Genomic DNA, 24,272 nt, shown 5'->3' with positions numbered 1-24,272 from the left:
CGATCTGGGGGAAATGTAAGGACAACCTAAAAGCTAGAACATATAGTAAAAGTGGCAGATACTGTCCAACTTGTCATAAATCAATGGAGATATAATTGAAAATATGAAGTAGAAAAGTGAAAATATAATTCAAACTATTATCAAAAGGAGCTGGGTACACTGTTACTTTAGAGACATACTATATCCAGAAGAGTTCAACCAGGCGAGTCCATTTCTACTTTCAAACATACTTTTAACAGATTTGATGAAAGTATAATATAGTCGGCCCTCCATATCCACTGGTTCTGCATTTGTAGATTCACCAACCCCAGGTGGGAAATATTGGGAAAATAATTGGGTTGGTGCTGAACCATGTACAGACATTTTTTCTTGTCTAAACAATACAGTATAGCAACTATTTACACGGAATTTACATTGTATTAGGTATTTAAATCTAGAGAGGGGGCTGGGGTTGTGGCTCAGTGATAGAGCACTTGTGTGAGGCACTGGGTTTGATCCTCAGCACCACATAAAAAATAAAAATAAAGGTATTGTGTCTTTACAACTAAAAATTTTAAAAAAATCTAGAAAAAAAAGTGAAGTATATAGGAAAATATATATAAAGGTTATATGCAAATGCTATACCTTTTTATATAAGGAACCTGAACATCTGAGAATTGTGGTATCCTCAGGGCATCTGAACCAATCCCCTGTGGATACTGAGGGATGACTGCACTCTCTTGGAAAAGAGAATAGTATCTGACATCAGAACTTCAAACACAGAAAACAGAAATAACTAAAATTTACCTCATTGTCCTGCTTCTCATCCCCAGACATATCATCATCTACATCACTACCTGTGCCTTCAATTGCAAGAATACCGTTCCTGATGGAAGGAATCATGTAGAGTTGCTGAATCACAGAATTCATGTAACAAGTAGCACCAGCATTTTTCAGCCCCACAAATCCTTTGGGTGGGCGGGGTCCAACAGGTGGCAGATATTCCCATTCAGTAAGTGCTTCACAAGCTGAAAGAAGGGAAGAGTCTTGTAGCATGAACATAACCACTCTGTACTTTCAAGCTCTATTAAGATGATAAAGTAACAATAATGACAATTTCACCATCCCCACAGCTACCTGAGGCAGTGAATGCTCTCACTTTGCATCCCCTCAATCTAACATAGAAGCACAGGCCATTGCAGATTCTTAACATTAATGTCTACAAACTCATGTTTTATCTGGTATTATTTATATGGCAGTCTTAAAAGTAGTCATACAAGATGGCTCAATCCTAATCTGTGTGCTAACTTTGGTTTTATCTTTACCGTAACCATCATTATTAATTTTCTTATCATTTTATACGCTTTTTAAAAAAACATATATACTTTTTAGTTGTCAATGGACCTTTATTTTATTTATATGTGGTGCTGAGAATAGTGCCCCACACATGCTAGGCAAGCACTCTACCACTGAGTCACAACCCCAGCCCATTCTCTTTTCTTAAACATGCTTTCAATCTCACTGTGGCATGAAACGTTATATAAATATATCAACACATGAGGCTTTGCTCAGTTTCAAATAATCCTAGAACCACCGAGGTTCAGTCTCAGTTTGGACACTTTTTTCCACCTTCAGGTGACCTTTTGTCCACTCCTACTAAGAGTAACATTTGCTTTGCCTATATCCACAGTGCTATTTTGGGGAGGAAACCAGAACATGGATTTAAAAATTCTGTAGGAATTGTCAATCACTAAATGTATGTCCCCAACTCCCTCCACCTACCCAGTATAAACCTGAAAACAACACAATCATCATTTTCTAGGGAACCAGTTAAATAAGTTTAAGTATATTGAATTGAAAAGTATCTAAGCCAATACATGGAATTAGGTCAATACTTACATGTCAGATAGGGAACAATGACAGATATATTATTAAGGTATTAAGATATATTATTAAAAACAGAGTGAATTAGACTGTATTTTATTTCCATTTGTGGTTAAAAAGTTGGGGGGAAAAAAAAAGGTTTTGGCAGGGCGCAGTGGTGCATACCCATAATTCCCGTGACTCAAAAGGCCGAGGCAGAAAGATCACAAGTTGAAGGCTAGCCTCAGCAACTTGGCGAGACCTGGTCTTAAAACAAAAACATTTAAAAAGGACAGGATGCATAGCTCAGTATCAAAGGGCCCTTGGGTTCAATCACCAGTACCACACACAAAGATTTTATATGCTAAGCAACTCAGTGAGACCCTGTCTCAAAATATAAAAAAGGGCTGGAGATGTGGCTCATGGTTGAGTGCCCCTGGGTTTAATCCCTGGTATCCCCCATGCATTTATATGTAGATTCTGCATACAGAGAAGTGGGAAGACAGACATGAACTGATGATAATGATTATAACTTTCAAAGAGGACTGGGGAAAATGGATGGGCAGAAACATACTTTTCACTGTATACTCAATCTTAAGTACTTGAAGTTTTCACCATGTAAATGTATTACTTAAAAATAAGCACAAACTCCTCTCCGTTAAGTTAAAAGAAATAATGGCAACAAAAATCACCTCACTAGATTTGTTAGCTAAAGGTCTATTCTTCTTAAAATTTTATATTTTCAGTTGTAGATGGACAAAATACCCTTATTTTATTTATTTTTATGTGGTGCTGAGCTACAACCCCAGCCCAGGTCTAATCTCTTAAGCAGTCTATTTAACCAGAAACACTTAAGATGTTATTTTAAAACTTCCTTATATTCTGAAACATATTAAAAACGATTTACTATAACCATATATATATGTTTTTAATGGTATATAGGGATTGAATTCAAAAATATTTAACCACTGAGCCACATCCCTAGCCCTTTTTAAATTTTTTACTGAGTTGCTTGCTTAGGGCCTCACTAAATTGCTGAAGCTGGATTTGGACTCAATGATCCTCTAGACCCAGCCTCCCAAGCCACTGGAATTAAAAGCGTTTGCCACCATGCCCATCTATATTCTTAAGTGGTGTAGATAAACTGGTTTTCTTCTTAAAATGAAATTGCCTTGGATTTGTTTGTTTTTACAGTTATTTTATATATGCATTCAATCCCTTTGAGCTTCAGTTTCATATCTTAAGATCTAGAATCTGCAGCTACTGTCATAGGCTTAATGTGGGTTATCAAGTGAGAACATGTAAAATACACCAAAATAGTATCATCTCACATTCTAATCTTCAAAACTCCATATTTTCTTTGATGGTCAACCTTGTTTTCATATGAATTCTCAGTGAGTACCTGAGAGGTTCGCTAACCCATGCAATTTAGTTGTAAGCTGTATTTACTTTGGCTACTCTGGAATTGGGATTTTACTTCAGATTTGAAGGCTGAAACTTAATTTGTCAAATATTTATATACTTTCAACAGTTAACAAACATTTGAAAACTTTTCTATATAAAGTTCTCTGCTTGTAATGATAATTATATATCCATTTGCTAAAAATGTCAAGCTAGCAACTGACAGAAACAACATGACAGATTTTTACTGAAAGAAACTTGGCAAATAAAAAATTGAAAAATTACAACTATTAATCATCACAACTTCATATTTTAAAATACTTACTAGTTATCGCTGTCCCAATGTAATACATTTCAGTTAAAGAATCTACTATCTGTTTGAGATTCCTCACACAGCCAACAGCTAATGCTACAAGTAACTCAAAACCAGCATTAATCGTAGCTGGTGAACTACAGACTGGGATAGCCTGCTCAGCTGGGAGCTCTCCATTTCTCATATATTGCAGGTAAACATTGGACGCAGGAAAGATGAAATCGTCAATTAGTTCCTAAAAGGAGTTGAAAAAATGATTACATATTAACAACAATATATTCAGGAAAACAAAAAAAAAAATGTCTCTTGTAAGAAAACAATTTAAAAATTACTTATCAAAATTTAAGATCTTATTACAGCTCAGAAACTTGGATTTTCTGATGAATGTCCAACTTAGAAACATGAGTTCGTATAATTAAGAGACACATCCAATTTCCCATATTAAAACAAAGTATTAAAGACAGAATAAACTGCATTACTTAACAAAATTAACATTAATGCTTACTCTAATCAGACGTCTATCAAAATAAACCGATTTTGAATAAAAATTACTTACCACATACAAGAAAAACTCGAAATGATACATGACTCAGTCTTACAACAAAATGGAGGTTTGCCTCTTTAAATAGTCTGATGAAATGATTAATCCAGAGACATTGATGCTATTAGACAGATTTTTTTTTTAAATGGTTGAAGACTTCCGGTTTATTTATTTATTTTTTGAATTTTTAACATTTATTTTTTAGTTTTCAGCAGACACAACATCTTTGTTTGTATGTGGTACTGAGGATCGAACCCAGGCCAAACGCATGCCAGGTGAGCGCGCTACCGCTTGAGCCACTTCCCCAGCCCCTATTAGACAGATTTGATGGTGAAACATTTAGAAGGCTATGAAATCTAGTAAGGATCAAGAATGCTGAACTCACCTTAATGAGATTAGCACCTCCTTTTTCACAACCAATATGAAACTTTTTCTCAGGAGTTTGAAAGGCCAGTAACTCTTTTGTTACCCCAAGGTGGCCTTCCAAGATAGTCTCTTCAACACCCGTTTCACCTGTTCTTTTAACATCATCCTGCCAAATTAAAAAAAGAAAATAAAATAATAAATAAATGTCTAACTTTTAAAAGGGAGGCTAAGAGGGAAGGAAAAGCCAGTACAAGACAGAGCTGGAGAGACATAAGATAATTTCCAAAAATTGATCCACTGAAGCAAGTTTACAGAATTTCTTAGAAAGCAGGCTTTATATACTATTAGAAAAACTGCTATTTTCAAGACTAAAACCATCAGAAACAAATTCTCACGCAATTATGTCCAGGAGTTATGATCAAAGTGCTAGCCTATCAGACTCATTTTTTCCAAGAACAATTTAAGAATGCTTTTTTTTTTTTTAAAGCTAGCAATTTGTAAAAAGGCCCAAAATACTAAAATGGAAGGAGGTGAACACCAGCATTCAAAGTTTCTAGTAAGAAAGCATATTTTATACAACTAATGAAACGTTTGTTCTACAAGTCATAAATATCCACCAATCCTTTGGTTTGTTTGATTACTTTGGAGCTCTCCATTTAACCGAAATGCTCAAAACTATAAACCCTCTCTTTTAACAATGATATATAACAGTATTAACTGCAACTTACCCTAATTCTTTTAAGCCAATCAATTTCATTATTGAGAAGAACTTCAGCATTGGGTACATTAATATTACTGTTATAAGCATAATTAAGAAGATGCCTTAAGAGAGTGAAGTAGTCGCCTGAATGTTTAGCTCTCTCTCTGGCGGTACTCTGAAAATAAGAAGGTATGAAAATGTCAACTTATATGCCCATGCTCAGAATCTACTTTTTAAATACTCAGTAAATTAGAGCAGATAACTAAAACAGGGAAATTTCCATTTAAAAGCTAAGACCATAAATCCCAGAATGTCCCTGGTGAAAGAGTGAATCACAAATGGTAAGCATATTAAAAAATGTCTCACCCCCAAAACGGTAAAGAGCAGAGTAATGAAGAAAAGTAGAGGCCTGTGTCCCATGCAACACCTGGTGCACATTAAAAAGAACTGCTCCTGTGCCACCTGACGAACAGTTCTGAAACAGAAATGTTTCACATTTAATACATTGCTCTTATTTAGAAAAAAAAAATTCTAACACTGTTTTCTGGTTGGGGAAGGGTTTGAATTAACAGTAATAATAACAAGGTAATCTCCCACTTAAGCAGTCTTGGCAATACTTAATAAACAAGCTGTATCCTCAGGAACGTAAGCTCAACCCTTGTGTCTTCTGACATCTGTCTCGGAACAAGCCAGAAATGGTCTTCTAGATACAAAATGTTCTAAAGTTAGCTTAATCCATGTTTTTGGCCTTCCAGAGAATTTTCATTTGGTTGTGCTTTAATACAACCACTTTGTGGGAATTCTGCTGCAATCACCCAAGGATACTACGCAGATGTTCCTTACGTCATACTAGTAGTTTCAAGGGTATGGTCTCCAGATTAGCAACATCAGAATCATCTTGAAAATGCCTATTTTCAGGTTCTATCCCAGAATTCCTGAATCAGAAATACTAGGGGTGGGGACTGAATTAGAACAAGATACATTCCATGCTTTTATCATCATGTCAAAAAGGATTCTACAAAATGTCATAAATAACAAAAAGAAGGAAAGAAAAATACTAGGGGTGGTGAGGCCCAACAATGGTTAAAACTATTTAGGTGGTTCTGATGAGTGCCAAAGATTGAGGACTATGGTATTATGCAACATTTCCTCTATGATAATCCATGGTGAAAACATGGATCTTGTCTCAATCCTGGGAATTTCACATGATCATTCTGAACCCAGGGCTGCTTCACCACTGAGCTATGTATCAGCCCTTCTTTATTTTTTTTTTTTTTTGTTTGTTTTTAGTTGTAGATAGACACAATACCTTCATTTATTTTTATGTGGTGCTGAGGATCGAACCCAGTGCCCCACGCATGCTAGGCAAGAGCTCTACCACTGAGCATTAACCTCAGCCCCAGCCCTTCTTTATTTTGAGACAGTCTAAATTGCTAAGGCTGGCCCTCAACTTGCAATCCTCCTGCCTCAGGCTCCCGAGCTGCTGAGATTACAGAAGTGCACCATCATCCTGAGCTTGGATCTTTTTTGAAAACAAGAAACAAAAACCAAAACTCTATTATATACTATACAGATTTCGCTAGAATAAACACTCCAAGAACCTGAAACAATGTGTGGCATACAGTAGGTGTTCAAGAACCAATTACCAAATGTACAAATACTACTTGTTTACGAAATGGTAGTCTGTCTCCATTAGAAAGTAAGCTCTTTTGGCGTGGGGGGGCTTTGATTTGTTGATGCCAGAGTTCCAGGCACCAAGAACAATGTCTGACATGTGGAAGAGGCCCAGTGAGGACTTGCTGACTGAGTATGTGTGTATTTTGCAGTTATCACCAACTACATTTCTGTGGTAACTATGTTTTATCTTTGTGCTAGCTGCTGAGCTCAGAACTGACTTTTTATTTCAATTGTAAAGGACCTGACAGTATACATTTTGTGCACTCACCTCCATTCCTGGAATTTTTAGGTTTCTGAAAACTGCCCATGGGCCCATAAACCAGAGGGACTCAGAAGTTCCTAAAATTATTGTGGGTAGAATTTGGGAGTAACCCAAGTGAAGTCAGGAGTACATAAATTTCTGGGAAGAAGGTCCATGGCTATGTCAGATTTTCAAAGGAGTGCGTGTATGTTACACCCACTGCCTGGTTTAGTTTTAAACAAGTTAGGTATGTAGCCCAAACTGGGGTGGAAGGGGCTGCCCATAAAGAGTTTGTCTGTCAATTCCTCAAAAGCCCCTGAGCACTGTCACACTTTTATACTGCTTGCAAAGAAACACATTTCTGCTTGATAAATCCTGTTGCTTCCATCTTCACAATGTACCTGGAATCTGATAGTTTCTTTCCACTTTTATTAATGAATAGTTTAGCTGCTTTTTCTAATACTCTACAACCCACACCCAACCACAGAACACATCAGATTTCTCCGCTCAAAACCCTCCAACAGATTGCCATCTCACAGTGATCATCAAAATCCTCAGGGTGACTATAAAATCCTTCCAGACTATGTATTTATCCCCTCTGGTCTCAGCCCCTGCTACTGCCCTCCTTTACCCTTCTACCCTTCAACATGAAAGGAATGTTCCTGCCTCAAAATATCTACCTCTATTGCTCCTTCTGCTTAAAACAATCCCTGGTTACCTACATGGATCATTTACCTTACTCTTTCAGACTCTGGATTGAAGGGCACCTCAGTGAAGCCTTCTCTGACTTTGCTGGATAAAAATGAACCCCACCGACTCCTAAACTCCTTATTCCCCTTTCCGGCTTTATTTTTCACTGCATTATTTATTAGGTCTAATATAATATATGGTTTTTCCCATGTTTTCCGATCTCTATATCCTTTGGCATATAAGCTCCAAGAAGGCTAAGAACATCTTCATTTTGCTTACTGAACTATTCCATAGTGTCTGCTACATAATAGGTACCAAACAAATGAGACTGACCACCATACTGAAATCAAACACTACTTAGATAGTAGCATCACAGGTCTTCTGTCAAACTGACTCCCACTAATCTCTTTCACAGTGTGATCCTTTGCTCCTACCTATAAAAACTGGGATCTCTAGTTCTACTCTGAAAGCACTATCCCAGGGGTGGCAATAGGAAGGGTAAATAATTAGGCCCTAGAGGGGTTCAGAAAAGCTTATCACACCTAAATGATTTCCAATATTCCAACTTATTATCAGTGTTATGATGTGGAAGCAGACCTTTTAATAGGAATGGAAATTTTGGAAACTGTCCTGGTCTAGGGATAAGGAAAAGTTACTGGAAAATATGTGGCATTAAAATTGAACTTGGGAGTAAGGAGGAGGAGAAGAGAACAAATTGTGGAATGCTTAAAAAACAAACTTAATGTTTGGATTTGCTTAAAAGGCAATAGGAAGACATAAAAAGACTTTAAGCAGAAAAGAAACAATTGTATTTTGTAGAGACCATTCTGCCTACAGTGTGCTCAACAGATTAAAAGGGTACAATAACAGCAGAAGGAAGAACAAGGACATTGCAGATGTCCAGGCAGTGGGAGCTGGCTGCTTTGACAGAGGAAGAAGCAGTATAAGAATTAAATTAAAAGCAGAAGCAACATAACTGGAAATGAGGGGGAGAGAGGGGCAGCACAAAGGCTATGTCTATCATCCTTTTAAATTTTTTCTGGCACCAGGGATTGAACCCAGGGGTGCTTAAACACAGAGACACAATCCCAGGTCAGTTTATTATTTATTTTGAGACAGGGCCTTACTAAGTTACTGAGGCTGGCTCTGAACCTGTGATCCTTCTACTTGAACCTCCTGAGCTGCTGGGATGACAAGCATGCGAATACACCTGGCCCATCCTCTAAATCCTAACTAAACATGAGCTCACATGCTAAATCCAGCATAAAACCCTCACTCCTGCTTCTTCCCAGGCAAAAGGTAACCTATTCCTTTTCCAATTCCCTAAGTACTTCATCTTTTATGGGGACTAAGACTGTTGTAATTGAAATGACTGACAAGGTCAAAACATCACTTAATGCCAAAATTAAGAATCAAGCTTTTCTTATGTGTTAAATTCTGACTTGTTTCTGCCACAGAGTTTGATTCTGGGTATAATTATAATCTACCAGTAATATGTGAATCTCTACTATGTGCTGGGAAGTTAAAATTCAAAAGTCAAATAAGGAACTTTGAGACTCACATAGTTTTTTGGTAGTACTAGAAATATAACTCAGGGCCTTAAACATGCTAAACAAGTGTTCTACCATTGAACTACATCCCCAGCTCATAAGAGAAATTTTCATAAATGGTTGAGGGCAGAAAACATGTTTAAACCAAGTTCCTTAAAATTATATATATAAGTTGTTGATGGACCTTTATTTTACTTATTTGTATGTGGTGCTGAGAATCGAACCCAGTGCCTCACACATACTAGGCAAGCGCTCTTCCACTGAGCTACACCCCAGCCCAAGTTCCTTAATTCTTTTTTCATTAAAAAAAAAAAAAAATTTTTTTTTAGTTGTTGATAGACTATTTATATGTGGTGCTGAGAATTGAACCCAGTGCCTCACACATGCCAGGCAAGTGTGCTACCGCTGAGCCCTACCTAGCCCCAGCCCCAAGTTCCTTAATTCTTACTAGGCCAAGTTCATGAAACCCATTCCTTGTGAATTACAGTAGATGGGGTAGAGAGAGAAGATGGGAGGGGAGGGGGGATAGTAGAGGATAGGAAAGGCAATAGAATACAACAGACACTAGTATGGCAGTATGTAAAAACATGGATGTGTAACCGATGTGATTCTGCAAACTGTACACGGGGTAAAGATGGGAGTTCATAACCCACTTGAATCAATTGTATGAAATATGATATGTTAAGAGCTATGTAATGTTTTGAATAATTAAAAAAAATTCCTAATTAAAAAGTTTAAAAAAAAAAAAAAAACAGAATAAGAAATCTGCTATCTCCAGGACTGACTTCAAGTCTCCTCCCGCCTCTCCTCCCCAACTAATATCTACCACTGAGCTATGTCCCCAGGGATTGAACTTTTATTTTGAGACAGGTTCTCCCTGTGTTGCTGAGGCAGGCCTCGAACTTGTGATCCTCTTGCCTCATTTCTTACTGTAGGTGCCCGCAACCATACCTAGCTTCAAAAAACTTCTTAAACATTCCTACTTGAGAACCTACAACACATCAATTTTAAGCACCCTTGAGAGTAGGCAAGTTGAACACACCCTATTACATACATCATGTACATTTTTTAAGCTTTATTTATGCATCACTAGATTTCATTTCAGCTTATTTCATTCAGCTTATTTTATTGCTTTATTTTGACTTTATACTAACCTTTCTACAACTAATTTTGTCATTACTGAATGGCATGTATGTAAGACAGATTAATCACACATTAACAGTGACACTAAAGTTTAAAAACTTAACCTTATATATGAAGGTCAGGATCAGACTGACGGAAATGGATGGAAACCAACATTTTCTACAAATCTGATGGACTTGCACAAAAGAGTGCAAATTGAAATTATTATCACTGACTAAATGCTTTTGAAAGGAAAGTCTTTATAATTGATCTTTATTCTAGTGTAAAATGCCAAAATTCGTTCAGTAACCTTGTCTCATAAATTTTATATCATATTAACTTTGACTAAAGAAAATCTGGCAAGGGAAGGGAGGAGGAATGGGAATAGGAAAGACAGTAGAATGAATGGGACATTATTATCCTATGTGCACATATGATTACACCATCATTTTAATCCTATATCATGAATAATTCGAAGAACGAGAATATGTCAAAATACATTCTATATCATGTATAACTAATTAGGAAAAAAGTATATGAAAACTTAAAAAAAAAAAAAGAGAAAGAAAACCTGGCATCTAAGAATCTAAGATAGGAGGACAATATCCTAGTTAAATCTTACAGTTCAGATTTTCAAAGATGGGCTAATCCATATTTCTTAGTTGACCCTAAGTAGAAAAAAATTAGTACTTTGAGAATTAATATTGGCTTTTCTTTGCCTTTTTTTTTTGGTACTAGGGATTGAACCCAGAAGTGCTTTATCCCCATCCCTTTTTGAGACAGGTACAAGTTGCTAAGTTGCTAAGGCTGGCTTTGAACTTACGATCCTTCTGCCCCAGCTTCTCGAGTCACTGGGATTACAAGGCATGTGCACCTAATGCTGGGCATTTGCAGAGACAAAAAAAATCAAATGAATTCAGGTTAGGCAAAACATTATTACATAAAATTTTCCTCAACACATGCTACAGAGATTATCTGATTTAAGAGATACATTATGCCAGCATAAATCAATTTATTTCTGCTTACAAAATAAAATCAATTTTTATAAAATTAAAGACACTTACTTGCTGTGACAGTGCAAAAGCAAGTCAATAATGAATGTCTGCCAAGCCTTTTCTTTACTGAGAGCATCTAAGGCTGTTGGAATCAAGGCAAAACATAATGTCATCACTTCCAGTGCTTCACAGCAAACCTGTTCATCTTCCAAGTCCAGCTCATTGCCTGCATTGGTCTGTAAAATTATTTGGGAACAAATTACCTAGAGATGCATTTCAGAAAAATCTCATGTGATTCTAAGACTCCAAAGTAAATGCTTACAATTATCTACTTGCTTCAACAACACAGCCTTAGTCTCCTGCAACTCTTCAGACTCTTTTGAAATAGTCTAGAAAGAATTATAATGGAAAACAAAGTCTAATTCCAGTATTTTTCTGTCTAAAAAAGGGCTGAAGGAGCATATTGAGCATGACATGTACTTCTTTGTCCTTAAGGCTCCTTCTAAGTCACATAATTTTATACCAAAAACCATGCTTTTCTAAAGAACCACTCTAGTATAGTACTTTGGACTAGTTCATCTAATTTTCCTATTGTTCCATTTCATTCAAAATCATTTGTCTTGAACAATTATTCAGGAAGATTTTGAAAGCAGCCTAAAATATGCTTGTGAATTTATTCATTAAAAATAATAACTATAGTACATGACTGCAACAGAATAGGCATTCAGTAACTTACGGAATGAAGACCCAGGACTTTAAATAGACAGATACTATTGGACACCAATAAAGTAATGAAAATTGAGGGTTATATTTGCTATAAAATACAAGTTCTACTGAGCCATAAAAGTACGTATAACCCAACCTCTCCTAAATATGTAGCAGTACCTACCTAATAGGAACAGGTACACATGACAGAAAACCAAAGAGCCAAGCATAACTTCTGTTGTGTAAATAATTTAACACAAGGTCAGATATGATACCTAACTGGTTGATATTTTTCCTACTTTTTTGACTGCTTTAAGAGACTCAGACAAAAACACTTTAATGCCATGATACCATAAGATAATTAACTAAACCACAATTCACATAGTATTAAAGGGTGATGAAAGAGTAACAGAATGGGAGAATGCAATTCAATGATACGATTTTATCCGATCCCCCAAAGTAGTTAAAAAAAAAAAAAAAAAAAAGGGGGGAAGAAAAAACAAACAAACAAACACCAATTTTATTTAAAAAGCAGACTCAGGGCAGGATTCTTAAGTATTTTCAAAGCAAGATTTTTATTAAATTCTCAACTATAGATACCAGTTGATTTTCAGTCATTAATATGCAGATAGAATTTTTAAATATACCAAACTTAATAAAAATTTAGCCACATACACAATTAGGAACATTTATTAAAAAGAATATATTTCTGTCACAATTCTTACCTTCTCATAAATTTTAGTGATTTCTTCATTTGGGCTAAACACTAGTTGTAATGCCCCACATCCTGATGCCCAGATGATTTTTTGTATAGCTCTAATGACACAAATATCAGGCATGTATCTTGACGCCTGCAAGATAATGAGTAATTAAAACTGTTGACAGAAATACGAATTAGTGAAAAGTAGTATCACTGTCTTTAGGTTTTCAAGTTGCCTTCATCCTTTATTTATTTAGCTTAAACAAAAGTATGCTCTACAAATTAGTACCAGAAACCACACTGTTTTTATCAGGGTCTTAAAATGACAACCATTCTACTCTGTTGCTTACCCAAGAGACTTGAAACTCTGTATCTACACAAACACATGCACAGAATATTAAACAGCAGCTTTCTTAATAGTCAAAACAGTCCAAGTGTATGGATAAACAAAATGTGAAATATCCACAATGGGATACTATTTAGCAACAAAAAGAAATAACTACTGATCCGTATAACATACATAATTCTCAAAGTCAATAGTCTGACTTTCACATATATATTACATACATATGCATGTGAAAAAAGACACAGAAGACATGCTATATGATTCAGTGTTAGAAAATGGAAACTCCTCTTATAAGGACAAAAAGATTAGGGACTACCTGGGATGAGAGTTGGAGGAAAGAATGGACTGTAGAGGGGCAGAAAAGACTAACAGAAATATTTTGTGTCTTGAGTCTTCATGTACAATGCCCTAGATTTGATCCCAATGCAATAAATAAACTTTTGGGTAGTGGTTTCACATGTGTGTACTTTTCAAAATTCACCAAACTGTATACTTTCTGTTATCTGTAAACAAAGATATAAAAAACTCATATAATCCTTACAATACTAACCTCATCAGATATCTGCTGAGCAAGACGAACTGACACATTTCTAAGCATGCACTCAGATGATGGATTAGGAATGCTCTGAAGGGCACTTTGTAGCACCACTGCTTGATCATGAGTAACCTGGTTGACCTGGAAAAACACTTTATTTAAGTGATTCGTACATAAGCAGACCCAATCATTTGCACTTCATTCATCAACATCCAAGATGACCACCTCTGCACAAATATAGAGCCTGTAGTGACAGACAAAGCACTTGATGCTGCCAACAAGGTGTGGGTTCCCTCTCTTGCGCTTTGAAGTGCTATGCGCCGGTCTGCCAACTCCATTTTAGATTAATCCACCTTGTGTCTCAATATCTGGGTTCAGTGTAACTTGCAGAGGATAAATGATAAACTGAATAGACTAGGTTCAACTTTAGGGACTCAGTAAAATATTACACATGCCCCTAGGCAGACCCTGCTTGCATTTTCCCCTATTCATCAAATTCCACTTTGTAAAGGAGAAAAGGAATGGAAAGGGGTGGGGGGACTAACTTATGAAAGATATCAGTGTCTTTCCTTCACAGTATAACCAAATTTTGCAGTCTACAAAACCAGATAAATTTTATTAAGTATTTAACAACACAATTCTAACTGCCTTTGAGTGGAAACTTCCCTTGTATATACTATAAATATTTCTATGTCATCATTTAAAATATTTCTATATTACTAATTTTATATATTTTACATATTTTACTTCCTATAGACTATGAGCTTCTTGAGATTGGAGGCTATTATGTACTAATGGCACATTCTCTGAAAAGGTTAAAAGCATTTTTTATTTTTGGACTTCATTAAACATCCGCATTAGGAATTATGACAAGAATCTGTTCTTATATCAAAACAAGAAGTTGTCTTTTAGTGCTTCCCAAAAATCCCAACAAAACGGACCCACAACAACAAAAACAAAATAATATAAAACATAGGTCATTTTATTTTATATTGAAAATTTCTAACACATATGAAAGCAGAGAGAATAATTTAATAAACTGCCACATATTCATTACTCTGCTTCAACTATTATGAATAATGGACCAAATTGTTAGTTATCTAACTATTCCTCCTAATTTCCAATCTCAGTATTGTTTTCAGTCAAATCTAATATAATAGCATTTACAAGTATTTCAGCCACTATTACAGAAATGGGGGGGGCTTTTCCTTTTAAATGAAACCATAATATTATCATACCTAAGACATAATTATCTTATCAACATTCCAATCTTCCCAAATTAAGACATAATTTCTAAAGAATAAAATCTCATCCCTGAAACTTTTATATTCTGTCAGTACCTTTGTAAAATTATCACTTACAATGTATATAATACAACTAAAAGTTTAGTTTGACCTCTCATAAGTAGGTGTCAAATTCTGGCATATTTGGAGAACTTTAGTACTACGGATCAAGGATGCCACCAAGGAAAAGGCAGTCAGATAAAAAGCTCAGAAGTGGAGGTTAAGCTGATCAAAGTGGGAAGGGAAGCTGACAATAGGCTAAATTAATTACAACCGATCTTCACATGTCTGGCAAGTACAAGTTACTGAGACTCATAAGGGGTTTTTCTTAGATTTAAAATAATTTAAAGTCAAGCAGGATGTAAGCAGCAAGGGGAGGAACAGCCTTCTCAAATCAGTAGCATACTCAGTGAAACATTATTTACACTTTTAACACAAATATACTCTAATAGAAGAAGCTTCTAAAACTGGTATCCAACTGGAAAAAAAATTGCAACATTTTGAATCAACCCCGAACTCTACTTAAAAGTTGCTGAGAAGTTTTATCTTAAGAATTACTATCATAAACTATTACAAAAAGAATATTTTTTAAAGTCTGTATTACCGATGTCATGGGATTCACGCCTTCTACACCTGGCTGACAAGCCTCTGCCACTGCCCGAACATGGCCATAGCCAATAGCAGTTAGCAACAGTTTGGCTATTTTAAGAGCATTGAGGTAGGCACCCCTTCGAGTTTCCATATCTGCATTTGGTAGGAAGTTATTTCTGGTTAGCATACTCAGGACGAGGGGTAGACCACCACTTTTTAAGAAGTGAAACTGAAAATCAGAGGAATCATCAGCCAGAGGCGCACCAGCAGGCATTAACAAGGCATAGACCACCTAAAAAAAAAAAAAAAAAAGAGGGGTGAGGGAGACACTGTATTAAAAGATTCAATAACTTCAATTTCTATCATCATTGCTAAGAAATACTTGACCAATTCAAAAATATCTCACCCATGTTCTTCATATTAACAAAAGATCAAATTTAAAGAACATGAATGGAATAAATTCAAAAGGGGGAGGGGGGAACCAACCTCTGTTAGGTATAGCACTTGTGAGGCTGAAGGACCAAAGAAAAGCGAGTCGAGAGATGGACTAAGGCTGCTCTCTCCAAGTTTGGCGTGGTCTAAACAAATAGCTCTTAATTTTTCTATTGTTGTACTATCTGTAAGAAAGAGAAGACACAGTCTGAAACAAAACATAATTCACGTCTTCATAATATTTCAGTTGCCACAGGCTCTTTTAAACTAGATTGATTTAACAACACAAACACACACCCCGCCACCCCAACCAGGGCCCTTTAATCAGTCATCTTAAACACAAAGGGAGCAGTAGAGGCTTCTAGTGAACATGCCCTCCTAGGCCAACGGACACTGAAAAAAGAAAAAAAAAAAAAAAAAAACACTTCAAAAAAAGTGGTTCTGAGCCAAGCACAGTGGCACATGCCTATAATCTCAGTGGCTCCCGGGTTAAAAAACAAAACAAAGAACAAAAAAATTATAAACTCTTTCCTCCAAATTCTGTGTGTGTGTCCTCATGACACCACTAGCAACTTGGCAAGGCCCTGTCTCAAAATAAAAAATAAAAGGGGTGGGGGAGGGCTGGGGTTGAGGCTCAGTGGTAGAGCATTTGCCTCACATGTGTGAGGCACTGGGTTCAATTCTCAGCACCGCATATAAATAAATGAATAAAATAAAGATCCATTGATGGGGCTGAGTTTGTGGCTCAGTGGTAGAGCACTTGCCTAGTATGTATGAGGCACTGGGTTCAAGCCTCAGCACCACATAAAAAATAAATAAAGGGGCTGGGGATATAGCTCAGTTGGCAAAGTGCTTGCCTCACATGCACAAGGCCCTGGGTTCAATCCCCAGCACCACAGTCAATCAATCAAATTAAATAAAGGTATGATGTCCATCTACAACTAAAAAAAAAAAGTTAAAAAAAAATAAAGATCCATTGACAATTAAAAAGATATATATTGGGCTGGGGATGTGGCTCAAGCGGTAGCGCGCTCGTCTGGCATGCGTGCGGCCCGGGTTCGATCCTCAGCACCACAGACAAAGATGTTGTATCCGCCGAAAACTAAAAATTAAATATTAAAATTCTCTCAAAAAAAAAAAAAAAAAAAAAAAAGATATATATTTTTTAAAGGGGCGGGGGTGCTAGAGATGTGGCTCAGTGAATAAGTGCCCCTGGGTTCAATTCCTGGTACCAAAAAAACCAAACCAACCAAAACTAGCTTGCTACACTGAAAAAAACCATGGTGGTACACAGGAAACATTCCTAAAATTTTTAGCCAACATTACTAATGCAAATATTTACCTTAAAATAAGAACTTTGAATTTTTTCTATAGTTGTATAATTAAAATTTTTTGAGTTTCTTCTAAATTACAGTGAAGAGAGTTAAATAAAACAATAATTCCACAATACAATTAGGCATTTGCTACCAAATTTAAGAATAATTAATCAGGGGAATTCTGTCTCTTCTCACTTGAATACATCTTATTCTTAATGCTTGGGGGCGGAGGGAAGAAAGAAAAAGTGGTTGATTACCTTTAGAATACTTTGATAAAGTTCTAAGTAACTGCCCTATAATTTAAAAAATTGCTCGATAAATTACTAACTACTTTTTTTCCTACAGAAAATAGTAAATAATAATAGTTAGTAAATTCAGTAATCATAAATTAAGTAATCATTTAATATGTGTGCATATATGCATATATTTTCCCCACATTTTTATTGGTGCATTATAGTTGTACTTATTCATGGGATGTGTTATGTATTATTACATGCATTAATTAGTTCAAAGAGCTTATAACAGACTTTGACATATTTTAAAATATTAGCTGCCCGAAGCTTCTATAAAAAAAGCAACTTATTCCTCCTGGTAAATAAAAAATTTAATCACTCAGTATCAAGCAAGTGTCTTTTTCTGCTGCACACAAAGGACACAGGAGTTAAGTATAGTTTAGATCATAAGACATCAAATTATAAAGAATACAGAAGCTCCAAGTTGAACAGCAAATCACAGTAGAGGCCCACTCCAGGCAATGATCTGCAAATACCTAAGACATAAAGTCAATTACTAGGACATGCATGCTATGTTTATAGCAGCATAATTCACAATATCCAAGCTATTTAATCAACCTAGGTGTCCATCAATGAATGGATAAAAAAAATGTGGTATATTATACACAATGGAGTTTTATTCAGCCATAAAGAAAAATGAAATTTATGTCATTTTCAGGAAAATTGATGGAACTAGAGATCATTATGTTAAGTTTTAAATAAGTCAAACTGAGGTGGTCAAGGGTTATGTATTTTCTGTCACATGTGGAAGCTAGAGAAGAAAAAGTAAAAGATGGGGATGGATCACGTGAAAATCAATGGAAGATCATTAATTAAGGAAAGGGACTAAGTGGCTGGAGGTGGGAAGAGAGGGGGAAAGTGCTGGGGAGAGATATTGGCCAAATTATATTGTTTTACTGTGTATTGTGTGCATGTAATAATACATAACACATCCCATGAATAAGTACAACTATAATGCACCAATAAAAATGTGGGGAAAATATATGCATATATGCACACGTATTAAATGATTACTTAAATGTTACACAGCTGATTATCATCTGAAAAAAGCATCTTCTCAAAATTTCAGCCTGAGACTCCTGAAAAGAGCTCACTCTCGCCATCTGGTGGCACTAAACTCAAATCACAAGACCAAGGATTTTATAGTAGTTTTGTATTTTATAATGTCAAAAGGTTGAATTTGGATATATAATGCTACAACTATTACTGAGACATTAGTGAATGAAATAATACAAATTTTATACAATAAAACAGATCAGGATTAAATAAAATTTAGGTAAGTTTTATCTGAGAGGCTAATTTGTGAAGTGACTTGTCTCACTAATCAGAAAGTAAGATGAGAAAGCCAATAAGGTGGTTACTAAGTCAGTAACAGAAGCATAAGACAGTTTTTAAAACTATCACGGTCACTCAGTGGTCAATGCCCCACACCCGCTTCAATCTCCAGTACCAATAAAATATAGTTGGTATATTGTCTGGAAAGCTATGGATGAATATTCCTTGTAATATCTCCCTAGAAAGGAGCTCAACTTTGAACTGATGACCATTTTCTTGGCTGAAAAAAAAATCCATTCATTTGAGAAAAAGCACCATCCTAAATTGGTGGTAATGTAGGGAGGATGATTTATATATGTAGATATATCTTCTCAAAAGTTTTGTATTTCTATTTTTTTGATTTAATATAAAGATATAAGGGCACAGGACAGAATTATTTACAGGGTAATTATCCTAGAAAAAAGTATGATATATTTGTATGAAATATAGATGTGTATGAAATAAATAAATGTATGTGTATCCATAAAAAACTATCATGATAAATTAAACAATACATTTAACTATCAGTAAAGTATCTCCAAATGCCACTAAAATAAGAATGAATATAAAAATAAACTCAGAAGGACATAAAAACGAGAGGAAGCAACACTAGAAAGCTGTTAAATTATTAAAGAGGTAAGGATGGAAGATGGTTTAGCTGAGCCAAGAAGTGCTTATTGGGGCGAGGAGGAAAGTAAGTCGGTATCTGAAAATTTGAACGCCACTCAATCCTAGAAAGCTAAGGATTTAATAACAAGTACTTAGAAAAGTATAGATGAATCAAGAGCCTGTGCACAGAGGAGTTAAAATCTTTTTAAGAAGCAAAGTTTCCAATCCCTCTGAAAGAGATCGATTACAATGGATGTAACCAAATAAATGAAGTAAGAATCAATGAGTAAAGAGTGACAATACATTAACAAACTGAAGACAAAGCGCTACCTTATAATATACAACGCCAGTTAACAGATGGAAAAGGAATGATGAAGTGAAAATAATTCTGCAATCATGATAAAAACTGATTTATGTCATAATCACAGTAAGTAAGTAAGGTGAAAATTTCATCAGGAAAAGATAGGCAATGTCTCAAAACATCTTCCCACAAAAGGAAAAAATATTAACTTCAGAGGAGAAACCCAGCAAAGTAAGTAAATCTGGGTTAATGTAACCAAAAGGACACAGTGTCTCCTGTTGTGATACCCTGAGATAAACAAAGCATCAATGTAAGTTGTATTGTGTGGAAAAAAAATATACAACCTGTATAAAATCATGAAGATTTTTGAGATAGTCAACACCACAATTGATCTGTACTTTTCGAACACATCAAGGTGATGAAAGAAATACTGAGGTGCTTTTTTGAATTAAACAGTGCAAGGGGAGGAGAGAGTCCATACACAGAGGTAGCCCAGCATGAAGATTTAACTCAAGCGATGTCAGGACAATGACCATTGAGTGGAGTGAGGCCCAGGATTGAGAGTAGAGTCCTGCACACAGAAACGGGTGGTGGTGATGACTTGTTACATGAGGAGGATAGATTAAATAGGAAAATATGTTAAAGGACAACTACCAGACATTTCACAAATACAGAAAGATAGAAAATTACAATGAACCTGTCACAGGTGACAACTGGAGGAACTGACATGATCTCATAGTTTTAAAATAAATATATACACACATACACTATATGTATGTGTACAAGGACCCATAGGTCCTTGGAGAAATGGTAGATTCTAGACTAGGGTTACAAAATACAGGTTGTCAGCCTGAATTATCTTGAGCCAACAAGAACACAAGTGCTCAAAAACTGATGAGAACAAATTAAAAGAAACCAGCTTGAAGAGGTTTCTACTGACCAAATTAGAGATAATTTGAGCATTCAAGTAAATGTCAAGTAACAGATTATAATCCTTTGAATGTAACAGGAAACCATGAATTCATACAGATATAAATGCATAAAAAAAGCCCAATGAGAAAAAGTATAAACAGATTCAAGGTATCTCAAAATACCCTATTACAAAGGGAAAAGAATAATTTTTCCAGCAGAGAAGGAAAAAACTCAAGTGCTTACAGAGATCATCAGGAGTAAACAGAGAAACTGAAATCACATAGCATCAGAAAGAACACATGGAGAAGAAAAGAACATCACTTCTGTGGTATTCCCAAAGACTCAAATTGAAAGCTGTGTATGGAAGGCAAAGAACCGCCAAATGAGGAAGATGAGGAGGAAGAGGAAAAGGACAATAGCAGAGTTGATGGATTATATAATGAACAATAATGGAAAATTATTTGAAAGATTCAAGAAGGTATATGGGAAGAATTAAAGAGATATTTAAACAAATTGGGGAGGATGTAGGAGTAAGAATTTTCATCTACACAGTGGACAATCAGTATACATCTAAAAGTGACAAAGAACCAGTGGTAAGAGGATATTATTTACAGATATAATGGTACATACATATGTAAGAATAAAAGTTAAAGTTGAAAGTGATTGTTTCTAGGGAATAAAGAAGTAACAATACTGTTGGTGACAAATGATCTACATAACAAGACATATGAAAGCAAATGTTATCTATAAAAGGCCTCAGAGTAAATATTTGAGGCTTGTGGGTCACAATTACTAAGCTATGCTATTGCAAAACAAAAGTATCAAAAGACAGTGAATCTTCGAGTGTGGCTACATACCAATGTAATTTTGATTATCTACGTTAAAATTTAAATTTCATGGATCACAAAATAGTATTCTTTTGCATTTTTTTAAAAGAAATTTAAAAATTTAGAAACCATCTTAAGGTATTTGGTTATTTAAAAAAAAAGGTATTAGGCTGCATTTGGCTTGTGTTTGTCAACCCTTAAGTTGTGGTCCATTCAGAACGAATTTGCAAACATACCCCTTTTATTGTTCAGCATGTACTTTATCATCATTTAAACATTCTTACCTGGTGGCATAAGTTTCATAAGCACTCTTGCTCCATCTCTAAGAGGTGGCATGTTTAGGCTACTACCCAAGTCTGCAACTTGCCAAAGGAAAGAGATGTATCTAGGATGCAGTGACATTATCTAGAATACAAAATATATGAATTACCTGTAAATCATCCCCCACAAAAAACATAATCCAAAGAAGTTAAACTCCATAATTTGTTCATCTCATGTCTACTCTGATATAGTTAGCTTTTGGCATCTTCTCACCTTTACTAATCCTTCCTGATACAGACTGAACACCTTATCTAAGACACTTCCAGTAACTTCTTTGTGATGGCTCTTTTACTGTTCTACTAAATTTCTCCCACATATACAACTTAAAACTCTGGACATACAAAAGGATACTATTTGCACTACTCAATTCCTAATCAAACTGCTGCTGGGAGCCAAATTCTTCTGACACCGGAATAGCTGGTGTTACTGTAGTCAAAGATTTTTGTGGAGAGGGGACAAAGGAGATGTCAAGAAAGGGAGAAATAACTGCTTCTATGGAGGATATTCTGCTGACAATCTAAGAGGATTACAGATATTTTCCTACATAAACAGTTTTAAATAAAGGACCCATTTTATTCTGGTACTAGGGATTGAACTCAGGGGCACTAGGCCACCGAGGCACATCCTCAGCCCTATTTTGTATTTCATTTAGAGACAGGGTCTCACTGAGTTGCTTAGTGCCTTCCTTTTGCTGAGGCAGGCTTCAAACTCATGATCCTCCTGCCTCAGCCTCCAGAGCTGCTGGGATTACAGGCATGCACCACCACACCTGGTGACAATGATATTTTTTGAAATTTATATATTTGAGTATTATAATTAGGCTCTAATAGATTACTTCAATGTAAACACATCATATGTATCTATAGGGAAATTGTTTTACACTTCAACTGAGTTACAATCACCATTTAGAGCAATCCATTTTAACGTTGATGGTCAATAGTTGATAACAATTGTAAACTCAAGAAAAAACAAGTATTTTGTATACTTCTTTATTCTCAAGATTCTAGCTAGCACAATGTCTTACACACAGTAAGTGACAACTGCATCTACTCACCACTCCGGGCAAACAACTTTCCACTTCTGGATTGGGACCATCACTGTAATGGTTACCGTGATTTCCAGGAGATCCAGTTGAGGAATCAGAAGAGCTATCAGGGCTTGAAGGCATATTGGAACTTATTTGCGTAAGTTTGGCTGTAATCAGCTGAAAAGGACATAATGTATTAGTATCAAAGACAAGGAAAAATATTTACACAAAACCCAACTCAGAACCTAGTGACATACCAAGAAAACACCCTAAAATGACATGCTATATTTTTGAAATTTTTTAAATTACCTTATATAACCCACTTAGTTTTTAGAAATCTTTTATTCTGATATTTTGTAGGTGTCAGTATGCCTGTTTTAGTTAGCAGTATAAGCCCAAACACCTAACACAGCCTTATGCATAATAAATAAAAAGCATTTCTTGAATGAATTAATAAATAATCTCAGGTTTAGTTTTATCAAAAAAAATTAGCAAGTATACATACTTTACTTACCGATTTATCTTTAAGGTTTAATTGTCCAATCAACTTCCTATCGTCTCCAGGATCTATTAGCTCACCGCCCACAAAGAGCTCAATTTTTGTATGGGCTACATTGGCTTTAATGCGATTGAGAATACATCGTCGAACTGAACCAATTGTATCATTTGTATGAGACCATACCTCCAGATCATCTACCTGTCTGCCCTGGTTTGGAAATCGAACTACAAAAGAGAGGTGTTTGCCACGGAAAGCTCTGCGGGGGACGAAAAAAAGGAAAACATTATATTCAGCAGTCTTTCAAATCCTGTGGCCAAGAAAATAAAGCTAGGAATTTAACACTGAGTATTTTCTTATTAAATAAGGGGAAGTGAATTAAAGATACTTATTATTTTTAGTATCCTCAGAATGAAAAATGATCGCTCCTTTTAACTACAAGTAACTTCAAAACACAACATGTTTGTTAATTTTCTACTACAGTTGCTGAAAATGATGGATATGACTCAAGGAAATTAAGACAGTGACAGAAAAATTCACTTATTTTTATGCTATAAAAGCCAATTAAGACTTTGTAAATGTGAAATGTAAACGTTACCTTGAGAACATCAACAAAAATGCTAATATATATTTTCCCTGAAAAACTCTAAATATGAAAATTCACCCGAAAATGATATTTATGTTAGCATATTACCTTCTTTTAGTTAAGATACAAAATACAAATCATACTAAAGGAATAATTTTATCTAATTCTTAAAAGGCAAAAAAAGATGACACTTTATATAAATGGCATTTAAATTACTAAATGATGAAACCTTAAGAAAAA

At 35.4% G+C, this 24,272-nt stretch overlaps 1 protein-coding gene across 2 annotated transcripts in view; it reads right to left on the bottom strand.

Annotated features, from left to right (window-relative positions):
• Positions 1–24,272, bottom strand: part of Usp9x (ubiquitin specific peptidase 9 X-linked) — a 108,397-nt gene that overhangs the window by 21,563 nt on the left and 62,562 nt on the right. For both annotated transcript variants that reach the window (XM_015488111.2, XM_015488112.2), the window contains exons 19-31: positions 23,465–23,705; positions 22,978–23,127; positions 21,887–22,007; positions 16,085–16,215; positions 15,612–15,890; positions 13,740–13,865; positions 12,869–12,994; positions 11,508–11,674; positions 5,530–5,638; positions 5,192–5,338; positions 4,483–4,629; positions 3,569–3,791; positions 787–1,007 (exon numbers count right to left, since the gene is read on the bottom strand). In XM_015488111.2, coding sequence (XP_015343597.1) covers positions 787–1,007; positions 3,569–3,791; positions 4,483–4,629; positions 5,192–5,338; positions 5,530–5,638; positions 11,508–11,674; positions 12,869–12,994; positions 13,740–13,865; positions 15,612–15,890; positions 16,085–16,215; positions 21,887–22,007; positions 22,978–23,127; positions 23,465–23,705 — 2,188 coding nt within the window. The remainder of the gene's footprint in view (positions 1–786; positions 1,008–3,568; positions 3,792–4,482; positions 4,630–5,191; positions 5,339–5,529; positions 5,639–11,507; positions 11,675–12,868; positions 12,995–13,739; positions 13,866–15,611; positions 15,891–16,084; positions 16,216–21,886; positions 22,008–22,977; positions 23,128–23,464; positions 23,706–24,272) is intronic.

The sequence above is a fragment of the Marmota marmota genome, unplaced genomic scaffold (genome assembly GCF_001458135.2).
Source record: "Marmota marmota marmota unplaced genomic scaffold, marMar, whole genome shotgun sequence".
Classification (NCBI taxonomy): Eukaryota; Metazoa; Chordata; class Mammalia; order Rodentia; family Sciuridae; genus Marmota; species Marmota marmota.
This window is presented reverse-complemented; position numbering and strand designations above follow the sequence as displayed.